At 57.7% G+C, this 20,962-nt stretch overlaps 14 protein-coding genes across 14 annotated transcripts; 8 read left to right on the plus strand and 6 right to left on the minus strand.

Moving 5' to 3' along the window:
* Positions 1-31: 31 nt before the first annotated feature.
* Positions 32-988, plus strand: Malapachy_0893 (fyve-domain-containing protein; the record flags this gene model as incomplete). The annotated part of the gene is made up of 2 exons (XM_018135405.1): positions 32-894; positions 925-988. 2 exons carry the CDS (start codon positions 32-34, stop codon positions 986-988), a joined length of 927 nt encoding a protein of 308 aa, XP_017992212.1.
* Positions 985-3,399, minus strand: Malapachy_0901 (nuclear pore complex protein; the record flags this gene model as incomplete). Its single annotated transcript, XM_018135413.1, has 3 exons — positions 985-1,057; positions 1,089-1,213; positions 1,246-3,399. The coding sequence occupies 3 exons, from the start codon at positions 3,397-3,399 to the stop codon at positions 985-987; spliced, it is 2,352 nt and encodes a 783-aa protein (XP_017992747.1).
* Positions 3,400-3,561: 162 nt separating this feature from the next.
* Malapachy_0883 (armadillo repeat-containing protein 8-like protein) lies at positions 3,562-5,751 on the plus strand (the record flags this gene model as incomplete). The annotated part of the gene is made up of 1 exon (XM_018135396.1): positions 3,562-5,751. One exon carries the CDS (start codon positions 3,562-3,564, stop codon positions 5,749-5,751), a length of 2,190 nt encoding a protein of 729 aa, XP_017992258.1.
* On the minus strand, positions 5,712-7,388 carry Malapachy_0867 (psd1-phosphatidylserine decarboxylase 1; the record flags this gene model as incomplete). The annotated part of the gene is made up of 1 exon (XM_018135380.1): positions 5,712-7,388. One exon carries the CDS (start codon positions 7,386-7,388, stop codon positions 5,712-5,714), a length of 1,677 nt encoding a protein of 558 aa, XP_017992162.1.
* Positions 7,389-7,590: 202 nt separating this feature from the next.
* Malapachy_0889 (hypothetical protein) lies at positions 7,591-8,721 on the plus strand (the record flags this gene model as incomplete). Its single annotated transcript, XM_018135401.1, has 1 exon — positions 7,591-8,721. One exon carries the CDS (start codon positions 7,591-7,593, stop codon positions 8,719-8,721), a length of 1,131 nt encoding a protein of 376 aa, XP_017992260.1.
* Positions 8,722-8,806: 85 nt separating this feature from the next.
* Positions 8,807-9,396, minus strand: Malapachy_0874 (hypothetical protein; the record flags this gene model as incomplete). The annotated part of the gene is made up of 2 exons (XM_018135387.1): positions 8,807-8,882; positions 8,912-9,396. The coding sequence occupies 2 exons, from the start codon at positions 9,394-9,396 to the stop codon at positions 8,807-8,809; spliced, it is 561 nt and encodes a 186-aa protein (XP_017992754.1).
* A 232-nt stretch (positions 9,397-9,628) lies between these two features.
* Positions 9,629-11,233, plus strand: Malapachy_0856 (nop domain-containing protein; the record flags this gene model as incomplete). Its single annotated transcript, XM_018135369.1, has 1 exon — positions 9,629-11,233. One exon carries the CDS (start codon positions 9,629-9,631, stop codon positions 11,231-11,233), a length of 1,605 nt encoding a protein of 534 aa, XP_017992650.1.
* A 53-nt stretch (positions 11,234-11,286) lies between these two features.
* Malapachy_0902 (alpha dna polymerase) lies at positions 11,287-13,037 on the minus strand (the record flags this gene model as incomplete). The annotated part of the gene is made up of 4 exons (XM_018135414.1): positions 11,287-11,838; positions 11,869-12,099; positions 12,127-12,324; positions 12,354-13,037. The coding sequence occupies 4 exons, from the start codon at positions 13,035-13,037 to the stop codon at positions 11,287-11,289; spliced, it is 1,665 nt and encodes a 554-aa protein (XP_017992748.1).
* A 135-nt stretch (positions 13,038-13,172) lies between these two features.
* On the plus strand, positions 13,173-14,903 carry Malapachy_0886 (hypothetical protein; the record flags this gene model as incomplete). Its single annotated transcript, XM_018135399.1, has 4 exons — positions 13,173-14,135; positions 14,164-14,243; positions 14,272-14,653; positions 14,679-14,903. The coding sequence occupies 4 exons, from the start codon at positions 13,173-13,175 to the stop codon at positions 14,901-14,903; spliced, it is 1,650 nt and encodes a 549-aa protein (XP_017992255.1).
* A 101-nt stretch (positions 14,904-15,004) lies between these two features.
* Positions 15,005-15,688, minus strand: Malapachy_0872 (ran-specific gtpase-activating protein 1; the record flags this gene model as incomplete). The annotated part of the gene is made up of 4 exons (XM_018135385.1): positions 15,005-15,162; positions 15,195-15,323; positions 15,356-15,623; positions 15,650-15,688. The coding sequence occupies 4 exons, from the start codon at positions 15,686-15,688 to the stop codon at positions 15,005-15,007; spliced, it is 594 nt and encodes a 197-aa protein (XP_017992760.1).
* Positions 15,689-15,815: 127 nt separating this feature from the next.
* Malapachy_0860 (emp24 protein precursor) lies at positions 15,816-16,459 on the plus strand (the record flags this gene model as incomplete). The annotated part of the gene is made up of 3 exons (XM_018135373.1): positions 15,816-16,275; positions 16,304-16,400; positions 16,432-16,459. 3 exons carry the CDS (start codon positions 15,816-15,818, stop codon positions 16,457-16,459), a joined length of 585 nt encoding a protein of 194 aa, XP_017992161.1.
* A 73-nt stretch (positions 16,460-16,532) lies between these two features.
* On the minus strand, positions 16,533-17,579 carry Malapachy_0905 (hypothetical protein; the record flags this gene model as incomplete). Its single annotated transcript, XM_018135417.1, has 1 exon — positions 16,533-17,579. The coding sequence occupies one exon, from the start codon at positions 17,577-17,579 to the stop codon at positions 16,533-16,535; it is 1,047 nt and encodes a 348-aa protein (XP_017992743.1).
* A 196-nt stretch (positions 17,580-17,775) lies between these two features.
* On the plus strand, positions 17,776-18,735 carry Malapachy_0892 (hypothetical protein; the record flags this gene model as incomplete). The annotated part of the gene is made up of 1 exon (XM_018135404.1): positions 17,776-18,735. One exon carries the CDS (start codon positions 17,776-17,778, stop codon positions 18,733-18,735), a length of 960 nt encoding a protein of 319 aa, XP_017992211.1.
* A 376-nt stretch (positions 18,736-19,111) lies between these two features.
* Positions 19,112-20,851, plus strand: Malapachy_0857 (mfs multidrug transporter; the record flags this gene model as incomplete). The annotated part of the gene is made up of 1 exon (XM_018135370.1): positions 19,112-20,851. The coding sequence occupies one exon, from the start codon at positions 19,112-19,114 to the stop codon at positions 20,849-20,851; it is 1,740 nt and encodes a 579-aa protein (XP_017992651.1).
* Positions 20,852-20,962: the final 111 nt, after the last annotated feature.

Below are 20,962 nucleotides of genomic sequence, written 5' to 3' on the forward strand. Positions count from 1 at the left end.
TACCCTACTGGCCCCTGTGCCTTGGTGGCAAATGGCCTCTTTGCGTCGCAGTGCATCTGTATCGCCGCTGCGAGACGAGACGGTGTCGAGTCCATCCACGTCCGAGGCTGCCGTGCCCAACGAGCCAGGTACACGTCCTTCGAGTGTCCAGGTCCGTGTGACGCCCGGTCCCTTGGCCGAGTATGTCATGCGACGTAGCCGGCCTTTGCACGTCTCCAATCCGAACAAGTGGGAGCCTGACGAAGATGCGAAAGAGTGCCGACAGTGTGGACGCTCTTTCACGCTCTTCTACCGACGGCATCATTGTCGGCTGTGCGGGAAGATCTATTGCGATGCATGCACGTCGAACCGTGTCCAGCTCACAGAGGGCGAAATGGTGATTGATCCCATGATGCCGGACATGCGCGAGGAGGAGAGTCAGTACCCTACGCGAGTGTGTGATGGCTGCTACGACAGCCTTGGTCTGCTACCTCGCGAGCGTGCTGCGCCTGCTGCGTCCACTACACCGACTGGCCCCCGTCTCTCACGCTTGTATTCCATGCTCCGCCTCTCCTCGTCCGCGACGTCGCCCACAGAAGATTGGTCCGACGAGGATGAGGATACGATACCCAGCACCACTTCGCCGTCCCTAAGCGCAAGCATTATGGAGCGCTGCCCAGTGTGCGATGCCCACCTCTCTACGTTTGCATCCACGGAGGCGTTTGAGCAGCACGTCGCGCACTGCCTGGAGCAGGGCGTCGTGCCTGCGCGTCCACAGCGCATCCACTTTGTGACGTCCACGGTGCCTTCCATGTCGCCGCTGGTCGGCAAGGAATGCATTATCTGTATGGAAGAATTTGACGTGGGCGACAGGATCGCGCGTCTTACGTGTTTTTGCTGTTTTCATGTCGCTTGGTATGTGTATTGTATTCTTTAACCCTACAGCATTAAGCAATGGCTTGAGAAGGCCTCGGCATGCCCCATCCACTCGGACGAACCCGATGCTTAGGCCTTGTGTGCTTGCAGGGCCTGCTGCAGCCGCTGCACTTTGACGCGGGCCTGCGCCAGTAGTTGTGCTCTAGGTCGTGTAAATATACTCGGATACGTACTCTTTGGCGAGCGTGCTCTCGATACGCGCCTGCTGCTTGGTCCCCAGCTGCTGTCCACGCGCCACGGCATGCTGTTCGGCGTAGCTGCGTAGATGCGGTCGAAGGACGTCCAATTGGTGGGACAACTGTAGGTCAGCTTGGGCTTGCTCATACATACCTTGAGCAAGTGCTCTTTGGCGCTGGTCCGGCCGTCCTGCGTAAACTCACGCGACATGCGCTGCAGTTCATCAAACCACCGCTTTTCGTACACAGAGAGCTGCGGCGTATGCTCGTCCATGAGATGCTGCAGCAGTGTATCCAAGCGGCGCACACTCGCCTGCTGCGCCGCCTCCATGCGATCCAGGCGCGCGGCCACAGTCTCTGTGCGTAGGGCCGCCGCTCGTTGCGCGAGATCCGCGAGCTGCGTCACTTGGCGCTGCATCTCCGCCAGCTGCTGTGCGACGCGCGTTTGCACGGCCTGGCCAGCTTGAGCTACGTCGCGTGTTTGCTGCCGGAGGGCCTCGGCAGCCTGGCCTAGCGCACGAAGGGTGGCGGGCGTCACTGTCAGAGGCGCCGACGTCGCAGCCACCGCCTTGCCTGCGTGCGTCAAGGCGGTGGGCGTCACGAAGGGTTCCGTCAGCACGCTTTGGTAGCCACGGGCATTTATCTCACGCGCCTGCTCGTCCTCGGGCCACGCCATCGTGGATCGCAGCCGCAGCTCCAGCGCGGCCAGCTGCGCGTCGGACGTACACACAAACAACGTATACGAAACATACACATCGTTGAGCACACACATCCCTGCCATCGGCGCACGGTCGTCAGCCTCTAAGCGGACCAATGCACTGACGTCGCTGCGTGTATGCGCCTGCACGGCAGCATGCGTCTGCGCTTTGTCCTGCGTCTGCATCGCGTCGGCCAAGGCAGAGGCCCATGGCTGGATACTCACCACATGCGCGCCGTAGCCATGCGAGACAAACACAGTGTCGGGGTATAACGGATCAGGGACAAGGCGTAGATAGTTCGTCGTGAGGAGCGTTGAGCGCGGCACTGGCAGACCTAGGTCCAGGCATTCATACACGGCCAGCGTCGGTGTAGGCGTACTCGAGGTACCGCTCTCAGCGATGCTCGATACCCACTGTGGCCGCATCGTCGTGGCCAGGACCATGTTGTGCATACGTCCATCTCGCTCGGCGAGGCACAGCACGGGAAGCGATGTCTGGCCCTGGTCGGCGCGCACGCATGTAAGCCAAAGATCACAGGCGCTTGGGCCCAGCTCATCGTCGCCTTCCAACGGCGACGGACGCTGGAGAAATGGACCTTGCGGCGCTATGCGATGCGGGACCGAGGCAGGGGCCGTAACAGGCAGCCATGCAGGCATCGTCGTGGAGGCATCGTCTTGTGCTGCGTCCTCGTCGTGGTTTACGGCCGTCGTCGCTTGCTGGACCAAGTCGCTCAGGTAGCGCACGGCCAAGGTCCGGCCTTCCTGCTCACGTGCCTCCGACGCTGCCAAGGCCAACAAGGCACGGCGTGGGAGCATGGCGTGTCTCGGCATATAGGGACACAGCGCAACGATATCGCCGCTGCGTGTAAGCACAAACACCGTGAACAAGAGCCAGCTGGGCCATGAAGCATCGCGGTCCTCGTCAGTGTGATCGGCCGGTTCGTCGTACGGCAGCGCTAGGCCCAGGCCTTGCGGCCCAAAGGCCATGGCGACTGCACACTGCTCGTCGTCATCGTCTGCAGACCAGGCCGCCTTGCTGCGTGGCGTCGTGGCCTGCGACAGTACCGAGACGGTCTGTGCCGGCTCTTCCACGTCCTGTGCGACGTCGTATTCACGCAATAGACCATCGTCTGTGAGCACCATCAAACTAGTGCCATTCATGCCGAGCGGGTGCCACGCACACTGCGCGATGCGTGGACATCCATGCAAGCCATGGTAGTACGAGCCAATACGCACCGCTTTTACAAGGATATGTGTGCCGACCTGCTTCATGTAGCCACGCCGCGGTAGGATGATCAGGACCATGGTATAGGCGCCAACCACCGCCAAAAGTTTCCCCGTGGGGTTCACGGCCAAGGCCTGGATTGGGAAGTCCAGCAGCGAGGAGGATAGGATCTTGTACGAAGGCGCGATCTCGCTCTCTTCCTCGAATTGGCGCTTGGCCTGTGCCACATTCGTCATACGCACTTGGTTTTGCACGACCGCGAGCATATCCGCGCCACGCATCGCCAGCAAAGAGGTACGCTGTGCCGTATCAGCCTCGGAGGCCGTCACATCGGAGCGGTGTTCCCAGAGCGCATGTCGTTGCAACGCTTCACGCCACGTCCGCATCCTGTCGTACGTAGACGAGGCTCTGTGTCTTGCCCCTCTTCGCGCTTCGTGCGTGCGACGCAGCAACGTGCGAGGACGAGGCACGTCGTCGCGTAGGCATCACGTGATTTCACCGCGACGAGGTAGGTCCGAGCGAGCGTGGGTGGGCTGCGTACATGCACGATGATGGACGCCGCGACGTTGCGGTCGTTGCTTCGTCGCATTGTCGGCCAGCGTGAAGAAAAGGCGCGTGTTGTACAGGAAGGCGTGCTGTTCGATGTCGTTGCATGCGTAGGACGTACTGAGCATCCAGCGTATGAGCAGGCGAGCCTCCTGGCAGCGCAGGTCTTAGCGTCTGTGGCTCAGCATGCGACGCCGCCCATGGTCCTAGGTCTCGTACGTGCTCGCGCTGTAGATGCGTTGGTGCATGCTGCGACGGCGCTCGCATCGGATACATCGTCGTCTGCCGCCCTAATCGAGGCGACGCTCCGTGCGCTAGCTACGGTGCTTACAGCCGTGTGTGACCAGATTGTGTATATGCCATGGCACGGCCTTGGCTCGGGGCCAGGGAGTGCTATGATGAGTGGCCTCGAGCATGTACAGGCCCTGCCGCTCATGCATTTATCGCATCGTCCTGCCCCTACGTGGGCCGCTGCGGGGCCCTCCGTGGCTACAAAGGAGGCTTTGACGCCTGAACGTGAATTGCATGCACAGTGTTGGGCCGCTGTCCAGCTCACTTGGTCGCACCTACCCACCTTTGCCATACTTGCGCAGCACCCTGCGTGGACCGCACGTGTGCTAGAGCCTGTGCTGGCGATGCTGCGTGTGAGCCTCGCAGCCTTGGCGCGTGCACAGCCTGGGCCGATCGACGACCAGGCTGTTTCGCCCATAGCCATTCCCCCCGCTCTCTTGGATGCGCTGTATCAGGCGGCCTCAATACCTGCCATGCAAGAGGCAAGTGTATGGGCCTGCCAAGCTGTACTCGCATGCTCCAGCGTGGTGGGGAGCACAGACACCCTTGCTGAGATCCTTCGCAAGGCGAGTCAACATACGTCCACGGCTGTACGTCAGGCTGCGTACTGTGCGCTGGCGTACTGGCCCCTAGCATGGGGGCCTATGCCTGTCTCGCCACACACCGTGCTGGTCCAGCTGCTCAATGCCATGACCGAGCGTGAGCCTAGAGCGTTCTCGACCGTATTTGCCCTCCGAGCGCTTTTGCAGGCACGCAGTGCCTTGCAAAAGCTCGCTGTGTATGAACACGATGTGCTTGCTGCCACGATCTCGCTTTTGGACGCTACGTTCTCTGCGATTCCGTCAGCAGACGCGCCGCCCCTCGATCGTACGCAGCCCTGTCCTTTGCGTGCACGAGAGCGCGAGATTCGTATGCAGGAAGGCGGCTTGTACGTCCTTGCGACGCTCGCGACGGAAGGCGATGCCATGCGCCGTCACATTATCGAGGCGCGCCCGTCGCTGCTGCGCGATCGTATCGTGCCCCTACTGGCATGCGCTGTGCCTGGCGTGCAGCTGGCCGCCTGCCATGTATGCCGCGTGCTTTCACGGACCATTGGCCTGCTACGTACGACACTATGGGATGCGCACCTGGCCGAGTATGTTTTGCAGCTGTTGCAGCATGGCTCGGCGATGCTACAGACCGAAGCGCTGGCGCTTCTGGCCAACTTGCTCGTGAAGTACAGTCCCATGCAGACGTGGCTGCTGGACCATGGCGGGATCGACGTGGTCGTCGCGTGCTTGCGCCCTGCTACGCCGACGGCCCTGCAGCATCGCGCGTTGTGGGTGCTAAAGAATGCGCTCTGGGAGTGCGAGCCTGCCATCCGTACGCGTCTCCTTACGGCTGTGCCGTGCGATACCTTGCTTGCCTACACGCACGTGCCCGAGATTTCACTACGTGCGGAAGCGCTGCATGTGCTGCGCAATGCTACGGCGGCGTCAACAGACGACGAGATAGCCGCCGTCCTCGCGAGGCTCAATGCCTCGGCATGGCAGGACGTCCTCGTCCGGTCCTTGCATCCGACCAGCGCTGAGTCAGTGCTTGTGCAGGCCGCGTACCTGCTTATGAATATCACCGCGAGTGGCGCACCATGGTGCGACGTCATTCTCTCGGAGCCCACGCTGGTGCAGAGTCTCTGCTGGCTTGTGCAAAGTGCGCATCCCTCGCTCCAAGAGGCCGGCTTGCGATGTGGCCTGAACATGCTCCCCATGCCATCCGCACGCGACCAATTGAAGGCGCTTGGCTACGACGTGGCCGTCCAGGCATGCTCGCGCGAGGCGCCGACAACTGTATACCCATACCTTGAAGCTACCATGGCGTATTTCTACAAGACATCACCTAAAGCCTCGCCTACATGCACCTGATCGCCGGCATGGCACGTGAACTGGAACGTCTCCGGGGCCTCAAACACAAGGACAATGGTGCTGCCCAGCAAGAAGCGGCCCATCTCGTCGCCCTTCGCGAGCGGTTGGCCGCCCAGCACACGGCTCGCCGCATTGTATGTGGCCTCCACAAACGTGCCGGCCAAATGGCGTTCCGCGCGGAGGTTGGTGCGCAAATTGCGGTCAAAGTGGATCAGAATGGATCCAACATTGGTCGCCCCCACAGGCGTCATACTAAAGAAGCCGTACCGCCAACGGCCCAGCAAGGCCACACGCTCATTGATCACAAACAGGTTCGGAAGACGCGCCGCGACGTACGGCGACACCGAATACAGCTCGCCACGGAAATGACGGCGGAGCTCCACGACCCACGGCACAGGACTGTGGAAGCGGTGGTAATCGCCTGGCGATAGGTAAATAACACAAAAGTAGAGGCGGTGGCCAGGCGCGACGTGCCGCGACGCTTCGAGCTGCGGCAGTGCCTCGGCTCGTAGATCCATGGCCACCGACGCATAGTGACCCAGCGTCTCAGCAGAGTCGCTCGTCGGAATACCCACATCATGCTCCTCGTCGGCGCCTTCTTCCTGCGCATCAAGTTCGTCCGCCGCCACTTCTGCGTCCGTCGCCTGGCGCGTCGGGACATGGTCGTACGCATGACGCTTCCAGAGCACCAACTGCTTGAGAGATCGGTACGACCCACGGGCCAGGCCTGCGACATAGTCGCGTACGCGACGTACACGACTCGTGCGTTCACCAAGAAGTTGGGGGACAGAGTACGCAATCCCGTTGACCTCGGCAAACGCATGCTCGCTCTCTACATTCTCGTCGCCCGCCTCTCGTGGAATGATCTGCATCGACTCGGCCTTGGCATTGTTGCCCAGCAGCGAGTCAAGCGAATAGGTAAGGCCCTTGACCTGCTCGACGCGATCGCCCTCGACCGTGCCGAAGTGCAGCACTTTGCCATCCGCCGGCGACACAAGCAGCGCATCGGACACGGGTCGCGCACCCGGCGCGAGCTCACGCGTGAAAAACTCACCGAGGCTGGGGTACTTGGTCAAATCCTTCTCCCGCATCTCCTCCAAATTGCAGCCAAAGAGCCACGCATAAAACTTGAAGCCGTACGGACGGAACCACACAGGCAACGTTAAGCCGTTCGCCCAGCCCCATGCGCGGCTCATCGCATTGAGAGGGAGCGCACCTAGCACGTACAAGGCCCAAGGCCCTGACTCACGGACAGGCCGGCCATGCTCGTCTACCAGCGCAGCGTCACGACGATGCCGATTGTATTCACGGTGGGCCTGCACGCCGACCAGCACCACAGCACCTAGCGCAATCGGAATGGGCGACCACTTCAATGGCGTCTCTCGCCACGCCCTCCTTGCTCTCGCCCATGGCCCTCCTGCCTCGGCCGTCGTACGAGGAAGCTTTTGCAAGCGCGCTCGTTCGGCACGCTGCCCGCGGACCGTGGACGCCTCCTTCTCGGCCTCCAAGGGACTACGTACATAGGCACGCACAGCGCCGAGGCCCAGCCGTGCTGTAGGTGGCGCACGCCCTGCCAACGGCCTCGTAACCAACCACATGGCGTACAGTACGCGAGGCGTCGCCCATCCACCGGCCATGGGCCTACCTCCCGTCACCCCCCGCGGCGTGGCGCGCACAGCACGTGATGCGCGAATCCACGCGAAGGTTCCTCCACCTTCGGTGTGGAAAGCGGTCTGTGCGCTAGAAGGCGCCAGATCGACGACGACACGCGTCCCTGGGCTTGGGCATGGTATAAGTACACTGTAGCAGTCATGCTGTCCATCCCACACTCACTTTAATATGGATTTCTTCTTCCCTACCTCCTATGCACCTACCCACCCCACCTACTCTGCGTGGGGCTGTGGGCCTAGTGTGTTTTCCTCGCCTGTCGCTTATGACATGTTTGATCTGGGCCAGGCTATGATGGAAGCTGAATGGCTCGAGCATCGTCGTGCCGCAGTACGCATGCAGCAATTCGTACGAAGACGGCAGCAGCAACATGCGCTTGAGTCGATGATGCAGCAACTCGCAATGGAAAACGCACGTCAGGCTGCCATCCATGAAGCGCATGAACGCCGCATGGCGAAGGCACGCGCTCAGCGCGCTGCGGAAGCCCTGCGAAAGCGTGCTGTAAAGGCAGCGGAAGCCGAGGACACGGATAACAGCGATGTGGTCCTCCAACTGGGTCCTTGGCTCGTCCGCCTTCCCCTGTCTAATCTTCCATCGTCGTCCGACTCGAAGGACGTGGAAGATACCGAGCCGGCTGAGAAGGACCTTGCGCCTCTCACCGGGGATACCAATGAAACTATCCATGATGAAACACCTACACCTGCGCCAGAAGAGCCGGTATCGGCACCAACATCGGCTTCGTCGCCAGTGCCCGTGCCTGCACCCACCGCCTCGGAACCTGTGAAGGAACGCGTCTCTCCCTCTGACCCTGTGAACGAGGCTCTTCCAACCTCTGACGACCTGTCTCAGGACGCTGATACGGAAGAGGAAGAGGAGCCTGCTACGGACAAGGCGGCCAACCCGACTACCTCACATGATACCAAGTCTCAACTGCTGTTCTCGTACGATTTCCCTTCAGCTGACACGCCCTATGGCCTCGAAGTCCGCAAGCTGGCGCAGGCTGACCGCATTAGCGTCGAAGCCAGCCCTCTGAATGGCGGTAGCATCAAAATCAGTGGTCTTTGGAGTCCTACAGCGCCTACTTCGCAGCGCGTAAGCTCTCCACGCTCTCCGCATGTACGTGACTGTGATGAAGATGGCAACGAAGTGCTTCTGCCGGAAGATTCCGAGTCGGAGTCAGAGTCAGTGTCGGAGCGCGACCTGTTCACGGAATCCGCCATTTTGCCGCTCCCACGTATGAACCTTGTGCAGGGTGTGCGCGCGGAACTCAACGACGACGGGTTCCGACTGTACATCGACTAAGTAGACAGATATGCCATTTGTTTGATAGACAATGATATCCGCATTTAATACGAAGAGGCTATGCTACAGTGATGGTCCGACTAGGTTAATCCTCCTCCTTCTTGGGCTGGTCTTTTTCATGCTCGACCCAGTCGATCCATGAACCCTGGTAGTTGCGAACGCTAAAGAGTCAGTTGGATGAATTACGTACTTCCACCAGCCACGCTGCTGTGCTGTCTCGAGGGCCTGCTGACTGCGGCGGCCACTGCGGCAATAGAACACAATGGAGTCATCAAACGCAGGGCGTCGGAATGAGTAGCGACGCTCAAAGTCCGAGGCAGGGGACGCTTGGCTGTTCGGGTCAAAAGCGTCAGAAAACTCTGACAGCGGCACATTCACAGCTGCAGGGATCATGCCCTGCGCGACCTCGTTCGGCTCACGCACGTCGATAATGGTAATCTTACCTGACGGCGCCTCAGTGTACGGCTTCAGCTCGTCGTACAACACAGTGCCACGCTTGACCCACGAGTCATCCCTGCGGAGCGACGCCGTCATCGAAAGCGCACGGACAGGCATGGCAGACGGCCCAGAGATGCGCGCAGAGGCCAGCGAAGGCGTCATCATGCCTACCATCGGCACAGGGAGCTTAGCCGCTTGACGCAGCGCCATAGAGGCAATCGGCTGAATCGAACGCATGGTGTGCATCGTCGTGCTTTGACAAGGTATAGCGACGCCCTTCGCTGCCAGCCACCCACCCGTGCGTGCGGGGCACGCCATACTCTACACACCTACATCACATAGCAGCCGTCGTCTGGACCAAATCACGTGATATCCGGCCGAATTTGCGCGGGCTTCGAACAAAATTTCGTCTCTCGAGCATCGCTTTGCGTCTGCTTTTTGCACGGCGACAGGCGGCCATTGACGTACGATGGTGCTGGTCCTTTTTGAGACAGCCGTAGGCTTCTGCCTGTTTTCTCTGTCAGATGAGGCCAAGCTCAGCTCGCCTGATCTGTACAAGCACTTTGAGAGCGAGGCGAAGGCCAGCCGACTCCTTCAGCTTCAAGCGATTCACCGGTTCCAAAGCACGGTCGAAGCTGTGGAAGGTGCTACCGCTGTGAATGAGGGCAAAATCAGCAAGGGTCTGAAGCGATTTCTTACAGAAGAAGTTGTTGAGAAAGGCGGGAAGAAGGGCGCTTCGGTGGAGCGCCTCGTCGTCTCGGAGCCGAAGCTTGCGTCGGCCATCAACAAGAAGCTCGGCATCCAGGTTACGTCGGAGTCGAGTCTTATGGATCTGTACCGCGGTATCCGTGAGAATCTTGCAGCGCTGCTGTCTGCTGGGTCACCCGAGGCTGGCGCTCTGGACCCGCGTGACCTCAACACCATGAGCCTCGGTCTCTCTCACAGTCTGAGCCGTTACAAGCTCAAGTTTAGCCCTGATAAGGTGGATACCATGGTTGTCCAGGCCATTGCCCTGCTTGACGATCTCGACAAGGAACTTAATATCTATGCTATGCGTGTCAAGGAATGGTATGGATGGCACTTCCCGGAGATGGGCAAGATCCTTACTGATAACATTGCCTATGCGAAGGTGGTGCGTGCTGTCGGCTTCCGTACCAATGCGTCGGCATGCGATCTCTCGGAGATCCTCCCGGAAGAGATTGAGCAGACGCTCAAGGCCGCGGCCGAGATCTCGATGGGTACTGAAATTAGTGAGTCGGATATGGAGCACATCTGGAGTCTGTGTGACCAAGTAATCTCCATTAGCGAGTACCGCGCGCAGCTTTACTCGTACCTGTGCAACCGTATGAGCGCGATTGCGCCGAACCTTACTGCGCTCGTTGGCGAGCTGGTAGGCGCGCGTTTGATCTCGCATGCTGGCTCGCTCATGAACCTGGCCAAGCAGCCTGCTAGCACCATCCAGATTCTCGGTGCGGAGAAGGCTTTGTTCCGTGCATTGAAGACCAAGCACGACACGCCCAAGTATGGTCTGCTGTACCATTCGAGTCTGGTGGGTATGGCGCCGCCGAAGATGAAGGGTAAGATGGCGCGTATGGTGGCGACCAAGACGGCGCTGTCGGTGCGTCTGGATGCGCTGGCAGATGCCGATTCCAAGTCTGACTTGTCTGCTCCGACGATTGGCTCGGAAGCACGTACCAAGCTGGAGGCTCGCGCGCGTGGATTGGAGCAGCGTGCGACACTGTCGGGTCTGCGTGCCAGCCGCGGTGCTGATAGCGGCTACAAGCAGCAGAGCTTCACGATGGAGGCCGCTGGCCGTAGCTACAATGCTGGTGCGGACGCGCCCCCTGTGGTAACGGGTGTGGCTGACGAGGAAGACGAGGAGGAAGAAGACGAGGACGAGTCCGACGTGGAGGACAAGAAGAAGGCGAAGAAGGCGAAGAAGGAAAAGAAGGAGAAGAAGGAGAAGAAAGACAAGAAAGAGAAGAAAGAGAAGAAGGACAAGAAGCGGTCTGCGTCCGACGAGGGCGACGATGGCGAGTCCAAGAAGAAGAAGAAGAAAAAGTCCAGCGAGTAGAAGCTAGATTTTTGTCCTATATCTTACGTATTGTATTCCGTACTCCCACCATCCTACTGTTTCTCTGTGTGCACCAAATCTATGCGCGCACGCTGGTAGACCTCATGTGATATCATTTCTTGGCTTTCTCCCGGAGCACGAACCAACGTCGACCGCGGGAGTGGGTCGATTTGCATGCGCACAAACGACGGCCCAGGTGCATCCATACCACTCCGTGCTAGCGTGCCTGGGTTGATCACTACTGTAGAATCAACCACACGCAAGAAAGGCTTGGTCCGTGGCGACGGAAGCAGCACGATATCCGGCGTAATTTGGTCTAGCGTGCATAGACGTGAGTGCGACAAGTCCAAGGGCAGTTGTGACGCCGAGGATGAAGGGAAGAGCGGATAGAAATGGCGCTGGCTTAGTACGTGGCGGGCCCAGCGCATCATGGGATCTGTGCCCTTGGTCGATGGCGTCGCTGGCTTTCCTTCCGCACTCGGCCCTGGCTGGACACGCTGCACCAATTCCTCTCGACGCAAATCGCCCAGCACATCGGCGGTGCTTACACCAATGGCAATTTCGTTTATGTAGAATACACTCGGGTTTGGTAGGCACCGAACACGCTGGAATTTGTCAGGAACACGTCAACGTACCTTCGGCAAGCCTAACGCTGGATCCGCCTTGTCAATGAACGGCTGAGGATACGCAAAATGAGGATGGAAAATATCATCTGTACTAGGTACCAAAATGACCATAGTAGACGGCGAACGTTCCATCAAACGCGCTAGTCGTTGGGATATGTGCCGCTTGAACATATCAGTAGGTAGCTCCTCAATGGCACCTGAGGCTACCAAAGGATGCTTAGCACTCACAAATGGGCCCATCTACCAGTCAGTGCATACTGTACGTACCACGACAACCACATCAGGCTGGGCCGCTTCCATGTGCGACATGAACGCATGCCAAGGCGCAAACGACAAGTCCTTAGGCTCAGTATAGGGACCACTGACCGCGGCCACACGCAAGGCCGTGCCATGCAATTTGGCCTCATCATACTGATGCAAAAGCATTTCCTCTCGACTTGTAGCAGGGTGCGGCAAAGCCGGCGGCTACCAAGTCAGCCTCCTCGCGCACGTACCATCAATAGTTCCTCTGCAACAAATTTGTTGCCAGAGCCATTTCGTCCTTTAAGACCGACTATCATACCTGGGAACAGACCCACGATACTGGACGCCTGTGTCGCTTCGTCCGACCATGCATACCGCACCATGCATTTCGGGTCTAAGGCAAGCGAGACACGCTGGCCGTTGCCGACCATTCGACTCGTTTCCAAGACCAGGTTCGTCGCTGTCAGTTTCTGCGAGGGCACATCCTGTGGTGCGGCTTCCGTCGCCTTGGCAGCCGATGGAACGGGATCCAAGCGTGTGCATATACGCCCTACTGTGAAAATACTGGCCTGGTTCGGTATGGACGGATCTTCCCATTCCTGCGAAAGTCCAAACGCTTGCTGGAGTACGTCCGCCATCTCGTTGAGACGGCTATCGAGCTCCAAACTACGCTCGCCTTTCTTTTCAAACATGTAGCGGTAATTCCACTGCTTTAAGTCTGTGCTAACCGCCAGCGATACACGCGGAGCTGCCTTGGCTGGCATCGAGGCCAAGTATGTGTCGTCCCAGGCTGAAGGCTTTGCGCCATTGTACGACTCACCTACATGCAGCCCTGCAGCCCATACACTGGTATCTGTGGTCACTTCATGATTCAGCTGTTCTGTCTCAGCCGCAGCACCAGGCCGCTGGCCCAACAGCTGCGACAAATGATCCATGCGGTCGTCCAACAAAAAGGCACCGCGTCGCGCGGCGCGGCGCGTCTTCCAGGTCCTCCTTCCTCCACGCACGACACACGCGGCCACAGTGGGGCCAATCCCACGCGCGCATCGCAGGCAGGTCCCTCCACCACCATGACCGAAGCGGCGTCGACGCCTGGTCGTGCGGACAAGGACGACCCTACTGCTCCTGTATGGACGATACCCTCGCGATCCGTGGTGACAATCGAGTACCCAGGGTATATTCAAAGCTCCGTGGACTCGTTGCATCGTGCGCTCGCCTCGCTATCTCCTATGGATGGGCCAATGCCAGGGATCGCGAGTGCGTCGTATGCACTGGCGCACATATCATCACTGTTGCAACGAGGCAGCCGCATTGTGGAATGCCGTCTACCTTCGTGGGGCAAAGAGGATCCGCTCGATGTGTACAGACACCCGCTGCTGGGTGATGTGGTCGATGCATCATCGCTGGTCGTCCGTATGCACCGCCAAGTATGGAAACGCACTGTGAAGGGCGTGACTGAGTACCATCGTCAGTACGCACTTGAACTGATCGGTGCATCAACGTGCACTATACGTTTCCGTCGAATGGCCGACTTTGCTTTTCGTCCTACGGCCCCTGCGGGACAGACGGAGCATCCCACTATGGCTCTGCATCAAGCCTTGGTACGCATGGATGTGGATGCCATACGCGCTTATCGCTTCCCTACCGAATCGGAGACATATCAAGTGCCGGATGTCCAGGGGACACTCACCAGCAACCTGGCCATGCTTCCGCCCCCTTTCTTCAGCCGTCAAGAGCTACCTTTCCATTATGCTTATCGCCAAAACCCCACTTCTAGCTTACAAACTGTGTCCTTGGCAGAGACATCGAAACGTGCACGTCGTACCGCTCGTAAAGGCTCGTATGAGTCGCAAGATACCCCACTGCCACCAGTCACGACGACACGCTACATCAACAGAGCGCGATGGCGTAATTTGGCTCCCATTGCCATCAAATTTGGCGACACAGGTCCTGTACCAGCACATGCGGAAGATTCGTTGCTACAAATGGCGCTGTCCGATCGTCAAAAGACGCTCCTCAAGACATTGCACAAGGTAGGTCCATCCTTTACTGACCTGGTAGCACATGGATACTCGTCCTATTTGGTCGCGACTCAGCTTGCTGAATCAATTCACTGTGGAAGAGGGCAAAATGCTCATGCAGTATGTACTATTGTCTCTTAACACACAGAAACAAGGAACTGTTTGCTATGGCGGCTTACACTTTTGGCGATGGGCCTTGGCGCGATGCATTGGTACGCTTCGGATACGATCCACGCACGGATCCGGATAGTCGGTGGTACCAACGCATTCACCTGCGTGGAAAGACACCCCGTGCACCTTCTACACGCGGCACATTTAAAGCTGAGTATGGCCACGGCACTACACCAGCGGAAACGGGACCGGTACCCTTGCCACGCGCCGAGAAAGAATTGCGGACGCCATCGCATGTATTTGATGGAAAGACACCGACATTCTCCACTAGTACCTTCCAGCTATGTGATATTACCGATATCAATATTGTCCCGCTCATTCGAGCGGAAGGGCCGCATCATCTATGTCCTCAGCCCAATGTACGTACAAAGGCACTTACCCAAGATTTCTACAGGCTGGTACACAGCATCGACATGGGAAGCCCTGCGATCCGCTGTCTCTACAAGTTTCCACACACTGTTGGCTTCCTCATCGAGCGTAGCCGCTCCACGTTACGGGCCCAAAACTACGGAGAAACCCACAGGAGCTGACGAGCCGCCTAGTCAATCGAGCGATGACGACGACGAGGAGAGCAACTCGTCTGCCGAGAGCGATGAGGGTGTGAGATAACTTGCTATATAGGTCCATTTATTCACAACAATCTACCCTTGGGGCAAAATACGTGAACGTACGACAAGGGGTATGAAAGACAGAGGCAGGTCCGAGAGCATTCACTCCTTCTTCTCGTCCTCCTTGTCCTCTTTGTCCTCCTTTTTGTCCTCCTTCTCGCCCTCCTTCTTGTCCTCCGTCTCCGCCGATGGCTTGTCGCCAGAGACTTCCTTGTTCGTAGCCTGCGCCTGCTCGAACGCCTTCTTGAACAGCTCGGCGTCTAGGTGTCAGCACATGGATCGAGATACGTACTCTCCGAGTTGGCAAAGCGGATGGCCAAGGTCTCCGCCACAGGCTCACCGTCCGACACATCGGCCGTCACGTTGTACACCCACGAGCGGTCCGAGCCGACGTTCGGCTGCAGCTTGATATCAGGCGACACTAGCATGTCAGAAACCCACACTGATACATACCAAAGTGGTTCGCGCACACCTTCAAAGTCTTGTCGCGACGCATAACGAGACGAACCTTCTTCGTCTCCTTATGCTTCAGCAGACGAACGTCGCCAGTGCCACGCTCCTTCCATTCCTTGCCCTCCTTGTCAAAACGGAAGAGCTTCGCACGGATCTTGAACTCGACGTCCTCATCCTCCTCGTGCGTCTTCACCTCAACCTGGTTCTCCAGCTTGATCACAGGCTCAAACTGGGGGTCGTGCTCAGCCTCAGCGCCCTTCACAGTCAGCTACCAGTCACACGCCGCCCACATACCGTCTCCACAGGTTCCTTTTTCTCGTGCTCCTCCGACATGTTAGACTACGGCGAAAGTTGCGTGCGGTGCCACGAAGCAAAAGCCCTTCATGTCACGTGATACGCCACGTGAGGACGTGGCCCAAGAAGCTCACAGCTCCCAGCCCACACAGATCCTCCGCGCGACATGTGGATGCGAGTGTTGGTATGGCTGGCACTAGTGTGGCAGCTTGCTGCCGCGCACACAATTGACCTCATGCCTAGCTCAGAGCAATGCTTTTTCGAAGATATGCATGTGGGCGACGAAATGACTCTTACATACCAAGTGACAGGAGGTGGTCACCTTGACATCGACACCCGAATCCGTGACCCATCGGGCCGTCTGCTGTTTGAGCAGCTTCATAAAGATACAGGCACATATGACTTCATCGCTGAAATGGATGGCAGATACAAATACTGCTTCAGCAACGAGTTCTCTGCGCTTACAGACAAGTCTCTCAGCTTCAACGTGCATGGCGTCCTGTACCTAACAGACGAAGAAGGCCTGATTCCTGCAGAGCGTGAACTGCGCGAGCTCGCTACCAATGTGCAAATGTTCAAAGATGAGCAGCAATATTTTGTCATGCGTGAGCGCATCCACCGAAACAGTACGTACTTACCCTTCTTACCATGCAGCATCGGAGAGCACCAACGCACGTATCAAGTGGTGGTCCATTGTGCAAACAGGCGTGGTGGTACTCATTTGTGCCTTCCAAGTTCTCTTCCTGAAACGGTATGCCAGCTGCATATATACTTACGCCTAGGCAATTCGAAGTGCGACGAAGTGTTTAAACTATAGACCTAAACAACTACAATGTGTTAGTGTACAATGAATGGTATATGTGCCGATATGCTGCAACATGGATCAGAATCCATAGCGCTTCTTGTTCTCACGCATCTTGGACTTGCCCTGCGCCCATCGCTCTTCCAAGGCTGCTTTGTTCTCGTGCGCCATGGCCAGCAACGACGTGAGCTGGCCGCGCGAGCGAGCGCGCGTATTGGTGAATTTGTCAGTACGAAGCTTTTCAGAAACTAGGCTTTCCTGCACAGGCTTCGATGCTGTTGAAACATCCCCTGGACGAGACGACTGAGCACGCTGCATCTCCTCCGCGGCATTAAAAGATGCTAGAGATGCATGACGAGGTACCTGGGCTAGAGAACGTGCCTCTTCCACGGATTGGTGTTCTCGAACCCACGCAGCATAGGCGGCGTGGGCTTCGGGCGTCACAGGGTACCAAGTACCATCTGGGTCACATTTCCAGCCGCGGTACGGATCATCTGCCACATCAGGAGTAGGTTCGCGTTCTTTCTTGCTCTCACGCACTTCAGGCGCTGCATTGAACGTTGTTCTCGTGGGTGGCGGTAATGAGGAAGTTGGCATATCAGGCCCAGGTGCAGACGCTTCAAGCTTGGTCTCTTTCACAATCACAGGCGCTTTCTTTGGCTTGCTGTCGGTAGGGCCCTTAGGTGCGAGGCCTAGCATGGCGCGAAAGTCCTCATTTCCCTTGTTTTTACTCACTGCTTTTTCGTCCCGAATCACCAAACGAGCATCGTCGTCCAGCACACTTTCTTGTGGCTCAATGGGGGCAGGTTTGGGCTTAGCCCCATAGTTTTGCGGGGCAGGCAGCATGCCTAACAGGGAGTGAGAGGCATCTTTGGCTGCTGGGTCTAATTTGGGTTTTTTGGCCACCGGCAATGTCTGAGAAGGCGCAATGGTAGGCGCCGTCTCCACGAGAATTTGACGTTTTTCCGCCGTCTTTGCCGCCTTTTTCGGGGCTGGTAGACCCATACGATCGACAAAAGAACGCGAAGAATTTTCTGCCTTGGTTGGAGGTAGCGAAATCTCTTTCTCATGTGTCTCCTCCTCCTCAGAGTCGGACGTATACGCCGCAACAAGTCCTGGCATGGACATAATGGCAGCTGCTACAATGCTGCGAAGTGGAGAAAAGAAATGCGAATGCGTACGCACTGCTGACCAATCGCCGAGGGAGTCACTCAAAAGTTACGTGCACACGTAAGTCATAAAGGATTTGGATTCTTCCGAGGCACCGATCTCGTTTGCGGTGGCGATCCCATTTGTTGTGCCGCTTCCTGTTGACTGAGCTAGCATGACAAGCACGCAAGGCCCCAGTTCAAACAAGAAGGTCCTCCTGGTAGGCTCGCTTGAAGCAGCCAAGGATGGCATGTATCAAAAAGCCGTGCAAGATTTCCAGGTGGAAGGACTTGCGCTGGAAACGGAGATGGTCGATCGTATTACGGACACAAACTATGCCCCTCAGGCACAATATTTTGACCGTGCGTACGTAATGACACCGTTTGAGGGAGTGGTATGGACGGCTCTTTTGCCGAAACTTTTAGGCGCTTTAGTGCCCGGCGCGACGTTGGACATTACGCTGCTCAGTGAGTCGCACGCCGCGGAAGAACTTGCTCAAGTGCAAGCAGAGTTATCCATTGCTGGCTTCTCTGATGTGGCCACACCTACCACTACGTCGCTGAAGGCCAGTGTGCCACTGTCTTCACCCGTCGTCTCGCAAGATGCACCGTCTGTTGGGGCGACAGCCTTGCCCTTGCGCAAAAAGCTGGGCGCATCGACTGACCGCCAAAAGAAAGCATCATTGTGGGCTACGCAACCGGACTCGTCTATTGATCCTGACTCGTTGATGGCCGGCACAGAGAATATGGGCCCTCGTGCTCCCAAGCGCTCCGACTGCACTGTGGACTTCACGCAGCCACGTTCGCGCCGTAAGCGTGCATGCCCAGGGTGCACTTGTGGTCTACGTGAGCTTGAAGAAGAAGAGGCGCGCACAGGCTCAATTGTGCAGCTGGACCCGAATGATATCAACGTCACAGGCGATCGCCAGGAAATTACTACGACAGTGGTGGGCGACGATGGTATCGAGCGAACTGTTAAGCGTATTCAGGTTGATACACGCGGTGCTACAAGCAGCTGTGGCAGTTGCTTCCTGGGTGATGCATTCAGGTGTAGCACATGCCCGTATTTGGGACTGCCTGCGTTCGAGCCAGGTCAAAAGGTGGAAATTCCTGTATCGATGGACGATGTCATCTAAGATAGAGAAGAGTGTACTTGCTATTGTACGATACAAAATATATGTGAGAAGAGTGAACTGTAGCGATCAATCGAAGGGTACCTATCTGGTAGCGAAGCTTGTCCTGAAGGCGCAAGAGGGTATAGGCGGCGGCCACACGTACGTATTCGGTGGTTGGCTGCGTTTATTTGGCTCTTGGCCGAATGTGCGTGCATTTGCATCGGGCAATCAGCGATCTAGCCAGTCGAGCCTCGGGTGTGAAATTGTGTGATTGGGTCCTGCGCATGCCCGTGACATTGAGCAGGTCTTGGTCCAAGATTTATGTACCCGCGTCAAAAAAAAAAAAACGACCTGACACGCCCTACGAGCTGTTCTTTATCCCTCGATCTTTGCCATCATGACGGCTTCGACAGAGAGGACGCCTTTGCTGTCGTCGCAAAACCAGCAGACTAACACGGCTGAAGATGAGGCTGCTCTTGCTCATGAGAGCGCCTTTAGCATGTTCCGCGATGTCGCGCACGGTGTGGACCCCAACTCGTCGGCCTTCATGCCTCCGCCGGATCATTCCCAGGTGGCCGTGCCTGTGGCGGAGGAAACGCCCGGTGGCCGCTCGCTCGCGGAGCTTCTTTTGATTATGGGTGCCATGTGGATTGGTACTTTCCTCGCTGCGCTGGACAGCACGATTGTGGCTACGATTCTGTCCAAGGTCGGTTCCGAGTTCCAGGTGTCCAAGACGGTGGGCTGGCTCGGTACGTCGTACTTGCTTACGCAGACGGCTTTCCAGCCTCTGTACGGTCGTCTTTCGGATATCTTTGGTCGTAAGGCCGCTACGCTCTTCGCCTCGGCGGTGTTCTTGATCGGCTCGCTGCTCTGTGGTCTCTCTCGCACGTTCTTGCAGCTCTGCATTGCTCGTGCGATTGCTGGTATCGGTGGTGGTGGTCTTACCTCGATGGCTACCATCGTGACCTCGGATCTCGTTAGTCTCAAGGCCCGTGGTACCTGGCAGGGTCTCGGTAACCTTGTGTACGCTGCCGGTGCCGCTCTCGGTGGTCCGCTGGGTGGTGCCCTGGCCGATGGTGGAATTGGTTGGCGCTGGGCGTTCCTGATCCAGGTGCCGATCTGTATGGTGCACTTCACCGTGGTCGGCTTCAAGGTGAACATTCCTGCCGGCCCTGGTAGCATGGTCGAGAAGCTGCGCCGCATTGACGTGTGGGGTGCCTTGACGCTCGTGCTTGCCATTACTGCTATGCTGGTGGGTCTCAACATGGGTGGCAACGAGCTCCCATGGACTCACCCTATCGTCATTGTCTCGTTGCTCGTGAGTGTTGTGCTCCTGGGCGCCTTTGTGTACGTGGAGCGCAGTGTGGCCCGTGAGCCGTTGATGCCGATGTACCTGTTGTTCCACCGCACGCCTGGCTTTGTGTCGTTGGCATGCTGGTTCATCAGCATCAGTCAGTTTGGTATTCTCTTCAACGTGCCGCTGTACTTTATCGCTGTCAAGGGCTCGGCTGCCTCGGCGGCTGGTATGAAGCTCATGCCGAACGCCATCACCGCGTCGGCCTGCTCGCTGGGTAGTGGTCTGATCATGGGCCGCACCGGCAAGTACCGCAACATTATGCTGTTGGGTGGTCTCTGCGCGATCCTCGGCCCTCTGATGATGTGCTTCTGGAACGGCCGCACTACCTCGGAGTTTGTCTACTGGCTTACGATGCCATGGGGTGGTGCCGGTTTCGGCAGCACGCTGACCATCACGCTGGTCGCATTGATTGCCTCGGTCGACCCGAAGGACATGGCCCCGGCTACGGGTGTCACCTACCTGTTCCGTGCCGTGGGTTCCGTGCTGGGTATTTCGCTCTCGAACACCCTGCTACAGAACTCGCTGAGCTACTACCTCCGCGAGCAGAAGATCCCGAAGGAGATTGCCGAGGCTATCCGCGAGGATGTCGGTACACTGCCCAAGCTGACCGGCAAGCTTGCCAAGCACGCCGTGCGCGCTTACGAGAAGTCGATGCACGTCGTGTTCCTTTGGATCCTCTTCACGGGTGCTTGTGCTTTCTTGTGCCTCTACTTCATTGAGGAGAAGCCGCTGCCTGGCCACGCCCCGCAGCCGCAACGCCGCGAGGAGTCGGAAGAGTAAGTTCGTACGTAATGATGCATTTCTATGCACGCCGTTCGTAGTCGTGAAGTCCGTGGTGTAGTTAATCGACGTGGATGGCATGTCGACTGACCAAGTGGAGGTCGCCCGATC

The sequence above is a fragment of the Malassezia pachydermatis genome, assembly GCF_001278385.1.
Source record: "Malassezia pachydermatis strain CBS 1879 chromosome Unknown scaffold3, whole genome shotgun sequence".
In the NCBI taxonomy this organism is placed as follows: domain Eukaryota; kingdom Fungi; phylum Basidiomycota; class Malasseziomycetes; order Malasseziales; family Malasseziaceae; genus Malassezia; species Malassezia pachydermatis.